The sequence below is a fragment of the Sinocyclocheilus grahami genome, unplaced genomic scaffold, assembly GCF_001515645.1.
Source record: "Sinocyclocheilus grahami isolate Dianchi unplaced genomic scaffold, SAMN03320097.WGS_v1.1 scaffold102.1, whole genome shotgun sequence".
NCBI lineage: Eukaryota > Metazoa > Chordata > Actinopteri > Cypriniformes > Cyprinidae > Sinocyclocheilus > Sinocyclocheilus grahami.
The window spans coordinates 2,053,870-2,073,346 of NW_015505281.1; the positions used below are offsets into that span (position 1 = coordinate 2,053,870).

The 19,477-nt window shown below is 42.5% G+C and overlaps 2 protein-coding genes across 2 annotated transcripts in view; both read right to left on the reverse strand.

Annotated features, from left to right (window-relative positions):
* LOC107588356 (lysozyme g-like) overlaps positions 1-3,646 on the reverse strand; it is an 11,037-nt gene extending 7,391 nt beyond the window's left edge. Inside the window, exons 1-3 of the mRNA XM_016276427.1 lie at positions 3,523-3,646; positions 3,321-3,404; positions 3,041-3,237 (exon numbers count right to left, since the gene is read on the reverse strand). Of these exons, the coding sequence (XP_016131913.1) occupies positions 3,041-3,237; positions 3,321-3,404; positions 3,523-3,526 (285 nt within the window). The 5' untranslated portion in view covers positions 3,527-3,646. The remainder of the gene's footprint in view (positions 1-3,040; positions 3,238-3,320; positions 3,405-3,522) is intronic.
* Positions 3,647-6,149: 2,503 nt separating this feature from the next.
* On the reverse strand, positions 6,150-7,657 carry LOC107588354 (lysozyme g). Its single transcript, XM_016276424.1, has 5 exons — positions 7,583-7,657; positions 7,346-7,429; positions 7,036-7,232; positions 6,721-6,859; positions 6,150-6,513 (listed from the first exon to the last, which is right to left on the reverse strand). Exons 1-5 carry the CDS (start codon positions 7,584-7,586, stop codon positions 6,377-6,379), a joined length of 561 nt encoding a protein of 186 aa, XP_016131910.1. The 5' UTR covers positions 7,587-7,657; the 3' UTR covers positions 6,150-6,376.
* Positions 7,658-19,477: the final 11,820 nt, after the last annotated feature.

Here is a 19,477-nt window from a genome sequence, read left to right on the forward strand (position 1 = left end):
CCTGACTGTCCTGCTCCCAGGGGCCGCGGTCGTCCTCGCCATCGGTCTCGAGGGGGGGGGGTAATGTCACGGAAACACCTGCCTCACCAGCCGAATCAGCCTCCTACACCAGCTCACAATCACCTGATTACTGATCACGGACACCTGCGCACCCACTTACCACACCAGTTAAATACTCACTCACCTCAGTCACTCGTCGGCTGGTCTCAAGGTTACAAGCTTCTCTCTATGGGTTCCTTGCCTCCCGATCTGCCTGTCAAGCCTCAGATTCCTCAGTTCTCGGTCGGAGGACCAAAGTGCCAACCCCAGATAAGACTGTGTTCTCTGCTTCCATTTATTCCTAAGTTGATTCTTTTCGGTGGGAAGCTACTCCTAAGTTCCGTTGAATAAACTCCCTGACTTACGTTAACCTGTCTGTTTGCCTCTTTGTCCCGGATGTGACCGATACAGATACCAACAATAAATAATTGACATCCCGTGGTAACTAGGAATTACACAAGCTTCAGTTTGGATCCAGCTCTTAAAAAAAGACCTGAGATGACCGAACACCTGAGAAGAGATGATGCCAACCCCTCAGAGGACCTCTGAAACAACATAAACTACCAAATTTTGCTACAAGTTTGATTGCAACATATAATCATTGCTATTAATAGTGTTCATCGTCTGTTTGATTCATAGACTGTATAAAAACATGGACGTATGGATTTACATGGATTTATCTCAACTGCTCTGTGTACCCATAAGTACACATGAACTAGACGAAATGACTAGCAACATGGGCACTATCTTCTCTAATACATTAGAAGCTGTTACCCCCATCAATTTGAAAAAGGTTAGAGAAAAACGTACTGCGCCATGGTACAACAGTAATACCCATTCTCTCAAGAAAAAACTCGTAGTCTTGAGCGCAAATGGAGAAAAATTATAATAATTTTCTCCTATTAAATTCGAATAAGACAGAGATATTACTTATTGGACCAAAAGACAGTACACAGAATCTCTTGGATTACAATTTGCAACTGGACGGGTGTACTGTTACTGTTAAATCTGGGTGTTATATTAGATAGCAACTTGTCTTTTGAAAATCATATTTCCCATGTTACAAAAACAGCATTCTTCCATCTTAGAAACATTGCCAAGTTACGAAACATGTTACCTGTTTCTGATGCATAAAAGCTAGTTCATGCATTCATGACCTCTAGACTGGAGGTCATGAATGGACTATTGTAATGCACTGCTAGGTGGACTATTGTAATGCACTGCTAGGTGGTTGTCCTGCATCTTCAATAAACAAGCTACAGGTAGTCCAAAATGCAGCAGCAAGAGTTCTTACCAGGTCAAGAAAATATGATCATATTACCCCAATTTTACAGTCTCTGCACTGGCTACCTATTAAGTTCCATATCAGTTACAAAATATTATTACTTGCCTATAAGGCCCTTAATGGGTTAGCTCCTGCGTACCTAACTAGTCTTCTACCACGCTACAATCCATCACGCTCCCTAAGGTCGCAAAACTCTGGACTTTTGGTAGTACCTAGGGTAGCAAAGTCCACTAAAGGAGGTAGAGCTTTTTCGCATTTGGCTCCCAAACTCTGGAATAGCCTTCCTGATAACGTTCGGGGTTCAGACACACTCTCTCTGTCTAAATCTAGATTAAGACATATAATAATAAATAATGCATCTCATAATCTTGTACTGCAGTTATATCTGATCAAATGCACATTATTATTCTTTAGTTTGCGTTAAACAAATCAATTTTGCTTGGTTAGAACAGCAGCTACGCTATTTATCTCTATTTGTTTCTCTGTTTTTGCCACACAAGCTTCAGTCTGGATCCAGAACACCTGAGAAGAGATGATGCCAACCCCTCAGAGGACCTCAGATGACACCAACCCTGAAACAACATACAGAACTACCACATTTTGCTATAAATTTGATTGCATCATATAATAATTGCTATTAATAGTGTTCATCGTTTGTTTGATTACATCTTTAATTGATTTTTCCATACATTTCTGCCATATGTACATTAACTGACAGTCACCACTGATAAGCTAACACTAAATATTGTAGAAACTTAATTTGCTGTAAAGTTGCTTTGCAATGATTTATATCGTGAAAAGCGCTGTACAAATAAACTTGAACTTGAACTTGAACGTAGTGTCCGTGACGTCACCCGTAGGGTTCCGAAGATAGTTTTTGAAGCTCAGAAGTGGGCGGAGGCGGCCGTCGCCATCTTGGCAGTGCGTCAGCGCGCGTTACTCCCGGATAATCGAAGATGGGCAAAGAGGCGGGAGCTGGTTGTTGAAACCACGCCCACCTAGCTCGATGGTGGTGACAGCAGCGGCAATCCACCTGTCACTCAAGTGGCCACGCCCTTAATTAAGCAGAACTTTAAGGCTTAGTATAATTTAAACAGATGAGTTCTAAAAAAAATCACCCCCCTCACAGTTGTCATGAAGGGCAAAATTAGCTATATAGACCAAAATCTTTTTTTGAACCAGGCTGTAAACATGTTTTTTTCTGCTGTAAAGTTAGGCATTTTAACATAGGGAGTCTATGGGATTGACTCCCTTTTGCAGCCAGCCTCTAGCGGCCAGTTGACGAATTACAGTTTAAGTCACTTCCTTGTTGGCTTCACGAGAGAGAGCGGGAGGTTGCCGCTCGGTTTGATTACGTCATTAACTGAATTTTACCGTACATTTCTGCCATATGTGCATCAATTTGACATAGTCACCACTGACAAGCTACTACTTAATATATTGTAGAAACATAATTTTCTGTAAAGCTGTTTTGCAACGATTTGTATCGTGAAAAGCGCTATACAAATAAACTTGAATTGAATTGATGAAAACAGTCTTGTAGTATAGCGTCCGATTGGTCCAACCAATATTGAATTGTCCTGAGGGCAGGCGCTTTGCCCTACAGTTTCTGCTTATTAGCAGACAAGAGCAGAACGGATTATTTTCAATACCTGAAATTTTATTTATTTTTTTAATTACATTTTGAAATAGAATAGATCTGTTCCTCTAACCAACCTGCATGAGGCCAAAGGCATTGCCATGATCACCCCATCCACCCTCCAGAGCGGCTCCGGCTCTGGACTCTCTAGATATGATTGCAGCAATCACAGCCGGGTCCATCTGCTTTGCTTTGCCAACTTTGGTGATCATACTTTTGTAGTTCTCCATCCGGGCCAGATCAGTCTCAGCCAGTTTTTTGGAGGCTTCAACACCTTTTGAAAATTAAATCATTGTTATAATTAAATTACATACTGCTATATATTGATATAATTTGAATGCAGTCATGCATTCTCACCATTTACGTTTAATCTGTCTTGATTAGCTGTTGCCTGTGATGCACCGGTGGTGTCTATTTTCATGATGTTTCCATAAATGCATGCTAGAAAAAACATGGAAAATATTAAGTTAGTAAATTATTTCCTCATTATTCAGACAATATCATATAAAAACAGTCAGCACCTGATGTATTATGTTATATAACTTATTATATAACTTACCCATGATGTTGATTTAGAACTGCCGTGAAAGAGCAATTCTGAACTTGACGAGCCTTGTCACTAAATCAGGACGTGATTATACAGTGATTGCAGAAGCAGTTGTTTCTCTTTTTTCCAGATGTTCTTCCAACTATAGTGTGGAGAAATAAATAACCACTTTTGATGAATGTTAATAAAAGGGAAATCTTAGCACTTGTACCAGTGTAAATGCATGCTGAATTTAAACTTTTCTTGGACTTTTAGTTATGGGCCCCAATAGCCAAAATTTGATCAAAATTGACAGTATTTGAATCTCTGAAAAGAAGTAGACTACTGTATGTTTCCCCTCTATATATTTGATTTGAAACATGCATTTTTTAATCATTTACTGTATATGAGGCAAGTACATTACAAACATTTTGAAATATATGTTTATACTGTCTGCAATTGTATTAATACTGAAATTATAAATGCAATATTTTCAAAGAAATAAATATATAATTTTATGAATTATTTAATTCTAGTCTATATGCATAGGCGGAGGGTGAACCAACTAAAAAGGCTAAAAGTAGCCTAATGTTAGTGTAATCTGTTAACTATAATCTGTTATAATCAGCGAAGCTGTCTACACTGTGAAATTAATCTTACTTGCATCGTTCGTACATCTGCACTTTCTTTGATGAGATAATTCACAAGAGCCAAAAAGAGTATAAGTTCTCTGCAAGAGCTCAGGATTCAGTCAGCGATGACTCATCTAACGCCTCTGATTGGCTACTGCATTTATAAACTCAACGGAATCACATGTGACTGGTTATAATGCGCAACACAGCCGTAATAGGTTTAGTTTAATCGCCAGTTTTCATTTATTTTCACTTTCACTTTATTCGACACAGCCGTAATACAATTAGTCCACACTTTTCATTTAACTTTCACTTTCACTTCATTCGAGACAGCCGTAGCCTAATAGATTTAGTTTAATCTACACTTTTCATTAGACTTTAACTTTATTCGTGACATCCGTAATAGATTGATTTAGTTTAATTATTCAGGGACAGGCGGAGAGTGGAAAACAAAGGCCCTATAAGGGCTAAAAGTAGCCATAGGCCTATAAATACAACGCATGTCACAAACCCGTTATTTTAGGCAAGTATCAGAAATGGGTGTGTCATAAAACAATTTTAATACGACTGAATTTTAACATGACCACAATTTAATGAAACATTGTAATTTACTAGCTAATTATAACGCTTTCCTTTCCACGGTTATTCAAACAGCGAATACATTATAGTAGAGGCCCACTTTTTGTAAAATGAGTACGTGTAACCTAGATGTTTTTTTTTCTGTCCTTTTCTTTTGTAAACTTTAATGTCCAGCTATAATATTTCAATTTGAATACAGTTCATATATACGGTTATAGTCACATCTTTAATATATTATACAATATATTAAAGATGTGACTATAACACAAGCAACAACAAATAGGCAAAAAAAATTATAAAAAGAACATTTAAAAATGGTAACCATATGTAAAAATGCTTTACTGTCTATGCTCTTTAAATGGAGATTGCTGACATTACCCCAAGCATACAAGTTCACACCAGCTCTTACATTAAAAATAAGAAGGAAAGATAAAAAAAAAAAAACGAATAGTTTCTATGAATCTTTACATCTGTTTGATGTTTAAATCAGGTCTCCTCTGTTGGAATAGAATTGGCTAGATGGCTTTGTCACAAAAAAATAGGGTCCTAGATTTGCGGTTCTGAAACTGGAGCCTCTGGGATTGCAGGAATATAATATTGCTTGCTGCTGCATTCACGGCCTGTAGAGAGCCTCGTGGATATGGCAAGCTACGTCACATTTAATCACACAGGATAAGAAGTATTGTAAGGATATCAAAACTTCAGTCTTCACTTTTAAAAGTAAAGATTTTTGTAATCAGCAATGGCCTTCTTAAAACAAAATCTAATTTTTGATACCAGTAATTGCATTTAAAAACGGCAATTACAGATATAACCAAGGGAACAAGACATTGCATTAGAGGAAGCATCTAAAAGTTTCACCATTGACACCGTATCTTACTTTGTACATTTGGAATCAAAGCTTGCATCTCTACAGCTGTAACCGTGTTGTAAGCAGTGCTGCTGAAAACACTAGAGCTGTTCTGCTCTTGGGTGTGTCTGTAGAAACAAGTCTATTTTACAGGCAAACAAATAAAACCAAAATATGAATGCAATGCACATAGTTTCACATTAAGCATTTTCCCATAGAATACTATTATAAACAACACATTGCGTTCATATTCTGACCTACTAGGTGTACACGGAATTTGATCTTTTAATTTCACTGTCTCACTATGTTATTATGTGTTTTCTCATGTTAAGTGTTTTAGAATGTCTCGCTGTTTTTAGTGATTGGAATACAGTGGTGGGTGCTTTATATGGATCGCCAGTGCCCAAAACTTGAATTTTATTCACACATATTCATTTGAGAGGTTATCTAAATGTTTATGACATGAATTAGATGGAAAATTGGCAGGCCATCAGTTCTCTGCAGGCTTCCGTGCAAGTCATGTGACTGAAAACCAGGAACAATGTAGAATATGTGGTCATTTCAATGTGAATATGGCAAGACTGCTGATAAGAGTGGGAAAAAAAGTTTCTTTCATCATATCATATGCAGTGACATGTAATTTAGCTCTTAGTTATTGGATTACTTACTGAATCCAGAAAACAAAGATATTAAAAGGGATTGTATTACTCAGAAGCTATGTTTAAGTGACACAAATACAGTAACTTCAATAATGAGGAGTAATTCAGTCAAGTTGATACATTGTATATATTTCACAAGAGTTTAACAGCTCAGCAACAGCTGTTCTTCAGTAACCCTTGCTTCTGAACCACTGGGCTCTGGCAACAACATCATTGGAGTAGTCTAGTCCAGTGGTGGGTTTGGCATCGATATTCTCATATGAAGTGACTCTACTCACACCTTTGTTATAGGCTGCTATTCCCCCTGAAACAGACACGAAAACCTAAATCAGACTGATACCATTCTATTTACATTGAACTTTTTAAAGACAATTTAAGATTGATTAATTCATTCATTCATTCTAAATTCATCTTTCAAATCAGCATTCTTGCACTTCTCGCTGATGAATCTAATGTGCGTAGTTTCTGAAACAAGACACATTTGTGGTTTCTAAGAGTGGAAGTGTACTACCTTTAAAGCATTGCTCTTGTGTCCACTTGGGAAAATTGACTTTAATTTCTTTAATGAAGCCAATGAGTATCTCTGTAGCTTGTGTGACATGCTGCTCACTGTCCCATGCACCAACCGGAGTGTGGGAGCCTTTGTCAACCTGGAAAAAAAAGGAGCTTTGAAACAGCAGAAATATTTAGTAACACTTTGCATGGATGATTATTGTGACAACTTAAACACCTTAAACCTTATTTCATGTGCACACTCATGCATGTATAAGCCTCATCTTAGGTCTAATTACATTTTAAATAGAGTAGATTTATAGTTGTAATGAACCTGCATAAGGCCAAAGCCATTGCCTTTGGGTTCCCATCCATTCTTCAGGGCGGCTCCAGCTCTGGACTCTCTAGATATAATGGCAGCAATCACAGCCGGATCCATCTTCTTTGCTTTGCCAACTTTAGTGATCATACTCTTGTATTTCTCCACCCGGGCCAGATCGTGCTCAGCCAGTTTTTTAGAGGCTTCAACCCCTATGACATATTTAAATCATTTTTAAACATGTTGTAACATGACGCTCATTGCATATATTGGCAAATGAAACAAAAGTGCCATAAGTGATTTGTATGCAGTCATGCATTCTCACCCTTTATGGTTAATTTGTCCTGTTTTGCTGTCGCCTCTGATGCACCGGTGGTGTCTATTTTCATGACGTCTCCATAAATGTATGCTAAAATGAACATGGAAAATATCAAGCCCTTTCAAGTCAATAAATAATTATTTATACAGAATATTCAAGCAGTTTTACACTATCACAAATTGCTCCTCATTATTGAGACAATATTGTATAATAACAGTCAGCACCTGATATTGTATGACTTACCCATGATGTTGATGTAGAACTGCTGTGAAAGAGCAAATCACTGAGTCTGATGAACCTTTTCACTAAATCAGACCTCAGCAGGGCCGGATTATATATGATCGCAGAGGGAGTGGTTTTTCTTTTTATCTCAGATGTTCTTCCTCTATTGTGTGGAGAAATGCAAGGTTACAACATTTTGAATTTCCTTGTTTGTTTATGTCTTATTATTAGAGCAAACCCTAGCCATTAATGATGAATGAACAGGTTTATAAGGTGCTTCATACACTTTATAAACGTTTATCATCACTTTTGATGAATCATCTAGATTCTAGGGAAAGCCCTAACATTGCATGTGCAGGCAAGAGAAGGAAGTGAAGATAAATAAAATAAAAGCTTGTGGAAAAACTTAGCACTTGTACCAGGTTAAAGCATGCCAAATTTGAACTTTGATAAAATCATTGTAGGTTTAATTATGGCCACCAGAATTGAATAGATTTGGCAATTATCCTCAAAAAAGCACTTTCAATGTAAGGGCCTAAAACAAAAAATAAACATAAACAGACACATTTACAGTATAAAATATAAAAGAATAATCAATATATAATTTTACTGAATTCAATGACTTAATTCTGGTCTTTGTGGTTTGTGAGTTATAAGCAAATAGGCATAAATTTACACATTATAGTGCCTGCTTGTAACAAGAAGTTGTCCTTGCTCTTGGCTGAGTATTAGGTAAGATATGAGACCATCCAAATCTGATTTGTTGTGCTTTAAACATTTGTAATACATACGTATGGAAAGATTAATCAACAGATTCAGTGCTGCTTGAAAGTTTGTGAACCCCTCAAAATGTTCGATATTTCTGTATAAATATGATCCAAAACATAATCAGAAGTCCTGAAAGTAAACAAAGAGAACCCAATCAAACAAATGAGACAAAATATACACTTTGTCATTTATTAAAAGAAAATCTATTGCTAAATATCTGTGAGTGACAAAAATATGTGAAACTTTGCTTTTAAGTATCTGGTGTGACCCCATTTTGCAACAATAACTGCATGTAAAGTTTCTTGTAACTGCTGATCAGTCCTGCACAACAGCTTGTAGCAATTGTAGCCCAGTCCTCAGTACAGTACCACTTCAACTCTGTGATGCTGGTGGGTTTCCTCCTATGAACTGCTTGCTTCAGCTCCTTCCTCAACATTTCAATTGGATTAAGGTCTGGACTTTGACTAGGCCATTCCAAAACATCAGATTTGTTCTTCTTTAACCATTCTTTAGTAGGACGACCCGTGCTTGGGTCAATGTCTTGCTACATGATCCACTTTCTCTTAAGACTCATTTCTCAAACAGATGTCCTGACATTTTCCTTTAGAATTTGATGGTATAATTCAGAATTCATTGTTCCATCAATGATGGCAAGCCGTCCTGGACCAGATGCAGCAAAACAGGCCCAAACCATTATACTCTCACCACCATGGTTTAAAGATGGGATAGGATTCTTATGCTGGAATGCAGTGTTTTCCTTTCTCCAAATATAACACTTCTCATTTAAAACAAAAAGTTATATTTTGGTCTCATCCTTCCATTAAAACTTTCTCCAATAGCCTCTGGCGTGTCCACATGATATTTAGCAAACTGCAGATGGGCAGCAATGCTCTTTCTGTTCTTTCTCCTTGCAACTCATGCCATGCACACCATGGTTGTGTTCTCCAGTGTTCTCCTCATGATGGACTTATAAACATTAACAATGGCCAATGTGAGAAAGGCCTTTAGCTGTTTAGAAGTCACCCTGGTTTCCTTTGAAACCTTGTGGACTATTGCACATCTTGCTTTTAGAGTGATCTTTGTTGGTCAATCACTCCTGGGAAGGCTTTCAGTGGTCTTGAATTTACTGAACTTACACAGTCTGTCTGACTGTGGATTTGTGGAGTCCAAACTCTTTAGAGATGTCTTTGTCGTCGGCACTGATAGCCTTGTGGGCAACGCATCAACACATTGCGTTTGGTGTCCTGTGTTCAAGTCCCGGCTCGCGGACCTTTCCCGATCCCGTCCCCATCTCTCTCACTCCAACTATGTTTCCTGTATAACCACTGTTCTATCAAATAAAGGCAAAATGCCAAAAAGAGAGATGGCTTTGTAACATTTTCTAGTCTGATGAGGAACAGCAACTCTGCCATGATTCACTTCCACAAACATGATAGATCCCTGTTCTTTAAATAAAACTGAGCATGACCTGACACCTGATAGTCACCTCAGTGAAAACACCTCTGGACAGATGGACTCTAATTTCACCTTCAAATTAACAGCTAATCTGTAACGTTAAAAGATGTCAAGCATGACAACGTAATTATGGATCCAAATGCAGGCTTTATTGGTAAACGTGGTCAGACAGGCAGGGTCCAGTACCAGCAAACAGTAATATCCAGGCAAAGACAAAATAGTAATCCATAAACAGGCAAGTGTCAGGACATGCAGCAAAACAATTGTGAAAACCAGGTAAACAGCCCAAGTTAAAAAAAAACACACAAAGGCAAGGCAAGAAAACACGGGCAGGAAACACAGAAACCAGAAAACGTTACAGGCTAACTCCTCCCTCAATAGCCATACAATACCCAGCAATGTGTGTGTGTGTGTGTGTGCATCTTAAATAGTCCTCCTGATATGAAACAGGTGTCAACTGATAATGAGTTCCTGGGCAGAGGGAACCTGGGAAATGGAGTCCGGGGTAAGTGGTAACGGTAAGGGATGGTGTGCCCTCTAGCAGAGCTAATGGGCACTCCAGCTGGCGATCGTAACAGAGCCCCCCCCCCCCCACCTAAGAAGCAGCTTCAGGACGCTCCTCAACAGGAAGAGACTTGAGTTCAGTAGGGAGTTGGAGCAGAGGCGGAACAGGGGGAGGGATGGAGGGTCAGGTCCATGTGGAAGTTGTCACCTCTGGAGATTATGCAACAAATGTTGCCACCTCTGGAGAAGCAGTAGGAGCTTTAATAGACACAGAAAGTTCAGAAACAGCATTTGCGGCCATAACAGAGCATCAGGAAACAGGGAGCGTTCAAAGATAGTGTCCGTGGTCAGAACAGAACTGACAGGGAACACAGAGAGCTCAGGGAAGAGTGCCGCTGCTTTTTCGGGAGGAGCTGAAGTGGACGTCACTGCCATGGGAGGTTCTGTAATGAAAGTTGCCAACTCTGGGAGAGCTGGAGCGCACTCGGGGACTGAAGCAGGCTTGGGAGTGGACTCAGGGACTGGAGCGGGCTCTGGAGCAGACTCAGGGATTGGAGCAGCTCTGGAGTGGACTCAGGGACTGGAACGAGCTCTGGAGTGGACTCAGGGATTGGAGCGGGTTCTGGTTAGGGCTCAGGGACTGCAGCAGACTCGAGATTAGACTAATGGACTAGAGCAGGTTCTGGAGCAAAGTCAAGGACTAGAGCAGGCCCTGGTGCAAATTCAAGGACTAGAGCAGGCTCTGGTGCAAATTCAAGGACTAGAGTGGACTCTGGAGCAGATTCAAGGACTGGAGCAGGCTCGGGAATGGATTCGGGGATCGGAGCAGATGCCACCACCTCAGGAGGTTCTGCAGCAGAACCTGCCACCTCTGGGGGAACTGTGGTGGTGTGTGCGGCCCAAACACATTGAATGGCCATAGCCATCACAAGCAAAACAGAGAACACACTGTCTACCTCCGAGACAGATGGCACATCGAGGTTTGGGGCCTGTGAGTGCTGAGACCAGTGAGCTCAAGAGCTTAGCGGCCGGCAGGCTTGAGTGCGTTGTGGCCGTGGTGCTTGAGAGTGCTGAGGTCACCGGAATGCCAGCAACTCGCACCGACACCAGCCGTGGGTCCTCCATGCTGGGTGCCAGTCTCGAACGACTGACTTCGGGGTTCTAGGCATGGTCGACATGACGGGATGAGGCTCTAGAATTGCAGCCAAGACAGGACGAGACTCTGGAACGGCAGCCATGACAGGATGATACTCTGGAATGGTAGCCATTTTGTGGAAAGTCTCTGGGCTGGCAGCCATCTTGAGAAGAGATTCAGGTGAGGGGGCCACAGGACAGGACAGTGCAGAAAACACAGGAGTTGCTATCCTAATAGCTGGACATGGTGGTAGCCCTGATGAGCCAAGCTCCATGGCCACTGGAGCTTGCCGATGTTGGACCCTCCAAAAACTATTTGGGGTTTTACAGTCCTCTGCTTCTCCCATAGTGCACATAACAGCAGGGCATAATCTGAAAACTGACATAGCTAGCCTCGAGGACTATGGCAAATTATTTCAGTTCTTAATGGTTCATTTAGTCAATGACAAAATAAACCTATGAGTGCAAATCCAGGAAGTCAGAGTGATAAGCAACATTTAGAAAGTTCTGGATGTGATCCTCAAGGGGCCGATTACCTTGAGAAAAATCTTATTGCTGGGTCCATGACTGGTCTGGCAGGGTCCAGTATCAGCAAACGGTAATAGTAATATCCAGGCAAAGAAAAAAAGAGTAATCCGTAAACAGGCAAATGTCAGGACAGGCAGCAAAACAATCATAAAAATCAGGTAAACAGTCCAAGATAAAAAAACATGACTCAGCAACATGAGTCTGTGTGAGCATCTTAAATAGTCCTCCTGATATGAAACAGGTGTCAACTGATCATGAGTTCCTGGGGCAGAAGGAACCTAGGAAATTGAATCTGGGGTGAATGGTAACGGTAAGAGATGGAGTGCCCTCTAGCAGAGCTCATGGGCGCTCCAGCTGGCCATCGTAAAATAATCCTAGCGATTCACATACTTTTGCCATTTACAGATATGTAATATTGGATAATTATCCTGAATAAATAAATGACAAATAAAATATTTTTGTCCCATTTGTTTGATTGGGTTCTCTTTGCCTACTTTCAGCACTTGTGCAAAAGTATGTTTTGGGCCATATCTATGCAGAAATATAGAAAATTCTAAAGGGTTCAGAAACTTTCAAGCAGCAAGTAAGTCAGGCATCGGACCAAAAAATAATTTGCCACTAGATGGCGGGCCAGAACATAGTCAAAGGATCATTTAAGAAATTAATTGATGAAAAATACAACTACAATTGCCTGTGACAGACTGTTACAGTATCTTTTGTAACTGGTAGTAAGCTGTTACTCTGTGTTAAATCCTGTAGTAAGATTAAGTCATTAACAAAAAGCCACATTTGTGTGGCTGTGTCCGGCAGAGTATGTGAGCGGAGTAGAGCAGCTACAATTTCCCCTCCACGCTCCGAGCATTTAATAATCACTCCACTCCGCACTCACTGATCTCAGAAACACCGCTCCGCCTTCACACAGTATATTTGAAATATCACAGTTCTGTTCATAACATATATTAAAAAATAAAATAACGAGAGTTTTAAAGAGGTTTATTGGAACACTAGTGTGCAAACATTTTTCCTACCACATGACAAGCTAATTACATGGTTGTCAGCATTAAAAGGTATAATCGCAGCTTTTTGCAGTTCAAATTTAGTTTGTGATGAAAATAACAGTACATTTTCGTCAGTTATTTTACCTACGGATCGATGCATTTCTTACAGATTTCTGCTCATTCGAAATCGGATACAGATGAAGTAGCACTGTAAGATTACATTTGTTTGAATGCATTATTGAGAGCGATTGCATATGAATAAGTTGTCACGGCGCGGTCAAGAAAGACACCGTGTGAACGAGGGTTTTGGGTCCAAGTGCAGGCTTTTATTCACTGCCAGGGAAAACAAAGGAAAAAACAGAACATAAACAGAGCTAAGACTCTGAGACACGCTAGAAACACGCAAATGGGCACTGATGCAAAACGGCCACCTCTGGCTTGCATCAGTCCCGGAACAGACACTAGAAACACTCGTACCCCTCGTGACTACAAACAAACAGTATAATGCTCGTAACCGCATCAACCAAACATTATACCAACATTAATCATCCGCCCCGAGTGGCGTGGGGAAGGCGCCTAAATAGTCCTCGTGACGGGCCACAGCTGTGTGAGAGTGAGTGTGTGCACAGGTGTGTGGAGTGCAGGTGATGGAGTCCCGGATGGGCGACAGCTGTGTGTGTGTGTGTGAGTGGGTGCCCAGGTGTGTGGTGTCAAGGTGACGGAGAAAGAGTCCGGGAGGATGGGAGATGGCGACCTCTGGTGGTGAGAGGGAGAACACCAGACGCCAGCCCCTGACATAAGTGTTGTAGTAGCCTACTTGTTTAAATCATGCTTTCATCTGAAAATATTCAGTATCTAGAAGGAACAAACAAATTCCATGAGAACTATAACATCCTGCTCATGTCCATTGCCGCCATCATAGCCTTCACATTCTTTCTGATTTGAGTGATCCTTCTCTATCAAGCTAGCTAAATAGGTTTAACATGTGAATTCTTGCTAAATATGCAGTTATATTGGCACAAATTGTACTCATGATGGAGCGGTGGTGGAGTGCTCTTGGAGCGAGTGAAAACCCCAACGCTCCGACTTTTAAAAAATCCGCTCCTCGCTCCAGTCAAAATCACACCGCTCCGCTCCCACTCGGCACTTTTCTCTCTGAAGAAGAGGAAGATTTCAAGGACTCCCCTTTCCTCCCCCCTGCGCACCCGGCACAACCCCTCACCCCGGCGGGATCCACGGAAGATGTGGACGAGGCACCATCCTCGCTTCTCAGTGTTGATCTGCAAGATCTGTGCAAATGCGCTGCAGAGAAACTAAACATTACGTGGCCGACCATGGTAGCAGAGACTGTAAAGTCTTGCTACGAGGGTAAGAGGCTGCCGAGCGCGAAACGGGTAGCACGGCAGCTCCTTCCTGTGTTTCCAGAGCTCCTGGAGGAGGTTGCAGTGACCTGGAAGGACAAACCGTTTACCAGCAAGATGTCCATGCAGGGAGGATCCACTTTCGATGTGGAGGGAATGGAGAAGGGAGGACTTCTCCGAATGCCCCCCATGGAGCCATTAGTTGCTGCGCACTTGCACCCAAAGCACACAGCGGCTGCAAATCTGACGTTGCCATCCAAAGTGCACCGTTTCCAGTCTAGCATGACGGAACGTGCTTAGAAAGCAGTTGCTCTCTCTGTCAGGCCTCTGAAGACGACCCTTTATGCTGACCATGTACCAAGTGGAATTGCAGGACGAAGCGTCGACCATGCCAGGTCAGATGCACTGGTAAGAGATCTGTGTTGCTACGGATCTTTCTCTGCATCTTCAGAGATGCGCGGTTCAAGGCCATGGCCACAATGGTCATTCAAGAGAGAGGACGTTGGCTTAACTTGGTGAATCTCTCTGACAGGGAAAAATAAGCCATCCTGGATGCACCGGTGGTCGCAGAGGGCATTTTTGGCTCGGCTCTGACACTAATGCAAAAGAGATGCGAGGAAAAGAAGAGGGATGATGAGGCTTTGCAGCTCTGCAGCTAGAAAGGCACAGACTGCACCCCCTCCACCACCTCGGCAGACCTTTGCACAAGTTATGGCCCACCCACCCCCCAGCTATCACATTCCTAGATGGCAGAGACCGAACGTGAATGCAGCAGGTCACAGCAGAGTCCCAGAACAGAGAACTGCCTGGCCAAGGAAGAACTATCTGCCTGGAACAGCTCAGGCGGTCCAGCCATTCGACAAGGGATAAGTTACGAAGTTCCCAGATGTTCTGTGTGGAAAATAGAGCCCGGTTGGGCCAGGGGAAGCAGAGCAGTGAAAAGGACAAGAGATGGTGCTGTGGTGCACACCCACCCGCTAGTCACAAGCACTTTTCATGTTCAAAACTCAATAAAGTTTTCACTGTATTCCCAGAACATGTTGCAAAACATAATTCCCCAGAAAAATATGACAAAACATGTTAACAGAACACAGTATAACATCACCTCGGGGAGTTATCGCTCCCTTAGAGGTGATGAGACACTTAAACTCTGTCCAAGCGCTAAGTGCCCACACATGCGCAGTACAGTCCACAAACTCGTTCACAACTCAGCCACACAATGACACCAGAATGCGGCAAATAAACAGTTGGCGAGAATGCACACAGTCCTGCTGGGTATTAAGGACAATACAATTCGGGTACAGACTGCAGTTTGCTGCTTCCCCACCCCCCCGCATATCAAAGGGATAATTCAATCTCAGGTGCGGGGAGAATTAAAGCATGTTCTTCAGGAAGAAATTTCCTCTCTGTTGAACAAAAGGCAGACAATGAATGAATGAATGAGGCATTTATATAGAGCTTTATTTTGTATTGCTGTACAGCCAAAGCGCTTTACAATCATATGGGGGGGGTCTCTCCTCAACCACCACCAGTGTGCAGCATCCACCTGGATTATGTGATGGCAGCCAAAGGACAACGGCGCCAGTGCGCTCACCACACACCAGCTACAGATGGAGAGGAGAGAGAAAGATAGAGCCAATTCAATGGATGGGGATTATTAGGAGGCCATGATTGACAAGGGCCAGTGGTGGGAATTTGGCCAGGACACCGGGGTTACACCCCTACTCTTTTTACGAGAAGTGCCATGGGATTTTTAATGACCACAGAGAGTCAGGACCTCGGTTTAATGTCTCATCCAAAGGACGGCTAAGGATAAGAGTGGTCCCACCTGAGCAGAGCCACAGTGGGTTTTACTCGAGATGCTTCCTCATCCCAAAGAAAGGGACTCGAGCTCTTCGTCCCATATTAGATCTGCGTGCACTGAACAAATACTTAAGGAAGCACAAGTTGAGAATGCTCACTCATTCTACACTCCTAAAATTAGTGCGCCAGGGCGACTGGTTTACGTCAATCGACCTGAAAGACGCATATTTTCACATATATATCCACCCCACAGGAAATTCCTGAGGTTTGCTTTCCTTGGCGTGGCATGCGAATATCTGGTTCTACCATTCGGCTTGTCTCTCAACCCCCGAATGTTTGTAAAATGTACAGAAGGGGCCCTGACTCCACTCATGGAGAAAGGCATTCGTCTCGCTACTTACATAGACGACTGGCTGGTGACAGCATGGTCAGAGCAAGAAGTGAGAGAACACATAGTTATGCTTCTGGAACATATACAGAAACTGGGTTAAAATTAAACATTGAAAAGAGTGTTTTAATTCCCACATAGTCTATAATATATCTGGGGCTGTCACTGAACTCACTGACATTCAGAGCACGACTGTCGGAAGACAGGGTGAGAAAATTCACTTGTTGCATGACCGATTTTCAGAGGGGAAACTGTGTTTCTTTTCGACACATGCCTCAGACTATTAGGACTGATGGCCTCAGCCCTGATAGTTATTCCCTTAGGCAGACTGTTCATGAGAGACCAGACAAGTCATAACAACAGACGCGTCATTGGGGCGGCATTCATGAGGGCAGGATAATGAATGGAAGATGGGGTCAACAACTGACCAATCTTCACATAAACTATTTGGAAATGCTAACCGTTTTTCTGACGCTGAAGCATTTTCTTCCTTTTCTGAAAGGGTATCATGTTCTTGTGAGATGGACAACACTACAGTCATGGCTTACATATACTGACAGGGAGGTCTCAGATCACTTTCTTTGCACACGTTACCACGCAAACTGATTTTATAGAGCAATGCCAATCTTTTATCCCTGAGAGCGACACACGTACAGGGTGTCATGAACCAGGGTGCAGATCTGCTGTCCGGGGGCAATCCCCTCGACGGGGAGTGGAAATTGAACATGGAAGTGGTCGAACAGATTTGGAGCATATACGGCAGAGCAACAGGGGATCTGTTTGCGTCCCACGACAATGCTCAGTGTCCTCTGTTTTTCTCTTTGAAAGATCAGAGCGCGCCTCTGGGGATAGATGCGCTGGCGCACGAATGGCCTCGCACTCTCCTTTACGCGTTCCCACTGATAGCGTTAATATCCCCAACACTTTACAGAGTGAGGGAGGAGGGACTGAAATTGACATTAATAGCTCCGAGGTGGCCAGGGAAATATTGGCTAGCGGAGATCATATATATGCTGTATGAAGACCCGTGGTCTCTCCCGTTGCGCACAGATCTTTTGTCACAAGCAGAGGGGGAGATTTTTCATCCTCATCCAGAACGCCTGGCACTATGGGCCTGGCCTGTGAGTGGTTCAATTTAAATACAACCGGTCTGTCTGACAGCGTTATTAGAACCATACAAAATGCTTCATCGACTAGGTCTCTATGAATGCAAATGGGGTGTGTTTGAGCGCTAGTGTGCAACTAAACACGAGATTCCCTTTCAGTGTTCAGTGGCAGTCGTTCTATCATTTCCTCAGGATTTGATAGATCAAGGGAAAGCGTTTTCAACCATAAAAGTGTTTCTGGCTGCTATATCTGCTTGTCACATTGGTTTTGATAACAAAACTGTGCTGCAGCATCCTTTGGTATGCAGGTTCAGGAAGGGCTCGCGCCACGCTTTGCCAGTTTCAAAACTGGACAAGGTTGATTTCAAAATATTGTTATTTAAAGGGATAGTTATTGCCCTGGGGTAACAGATAAACATCAAATTTTCATTTTTGAGTGAACTATCCTTTAAGACGGAACTGTTGGTAGCTTTGGCTACGGCAAAGCGCGTTTTCAGTGCATTCAGCGTGTTTGCAGTTTATGTCTGGGGATGCAGGGGTAGTCATGCCCAAAATAGTTAATGCTATCATTCCTCTTGAGTTAAGAGCCTTCTATCCACCACCTTTTACTTCATCAGAACAGCAAAAGTTAAATGCATTGTGCGCAGTGCGTGCTTTACGCATTTATACAGAAAGAACCAGAGGGTTCAGGGAGAGTGATCAGCTGTTCATATCTTGGATGAAACCTTGTACAGGGAAGTCGATTACTAAGGGGAGACGATAGTGGAGGTGATTTTGTTGGCATATTCCAGTAAGGGCCTTGTAGTCCCCACCTGGTTTACGTGCACACTCAACTAGGGGAGTGTCAACTTCGTGGGCTCTATTTAAAGGAGTCACATTACAGGATATTTGCGAAGCGGCGAGTTGGTCCTCACATTTGCAAGGTTTTATAAACTGGATGTCACAGCTCAAACTTTAGCACATTCAGTATTGAGCGTAGGAACGTGAGTCACGAGTCATGACTCGTTCAGCCCCGGATGTGGTGATTGTGGTTGGCAGGAGACTTCGAGGCAGGCTATCTGGCAATACGGGAGTTGGGATATCCCATAGTGAGACACCGAAATGGTTCTCTGATAGCATTAAGTGAGGTGTCTCACCAGATCACCCTCCTTGCTGTGCGAAGCGAGGAAGAGGTGTGTTTGTTTTGAATGTCGGAGTGATGTTGTGTCGCTCCCTTTATACTTAGGGGTGGGGAGGCCACTCCCAGACACAACGTCACGTCTGCCAGCCAATTGGGGCTGGCGTAATGTAATAGGGCTTCTGAGGAATAAGCGGAAGGGGCGTATCCCATAGTGAGACACCTCTCTTAATGCTATCAGAGAACCGGGGTTACGCAAGTAACCTATTGTTTTTGTATGTAGTTTGTATGGTTCACTGCACATTCACATTGTAGTAATTAGAAGGTACTTGAGGTGTCTCACCAGATCACCCTCCTTGCTGAGCGAAGTGAGGAAGGGGTGTGCTTGTTTTGAATGTCGTAGTGACGTGTCGCTCCCTTTTTACTGAGGGGTGGGGAGGCCACTCCAAGACACAACATCATGTCTGCCAGCCAATTTGGGCTGGCGTAGAGTAATAGGGCTTCTGAGGAATACGTGGAAAGGGCGTATCCCATAGTGAGACACCTCACTTAAAGGGGTCATATGATGCTTTTTTAAAGATCATTATTTTGTGTATTTCGTGTAACAGAATATGTTGACATGCTTTAATGTTCAAAAAACACATTATTTTTCAAATACTGTACATTTCTCTCTCTCTCTCTTTCTCTCGCTCGCTCGCGCGCACACACACACACACACACACACACACACACACACCCCTCTCTCTCTCTCTCT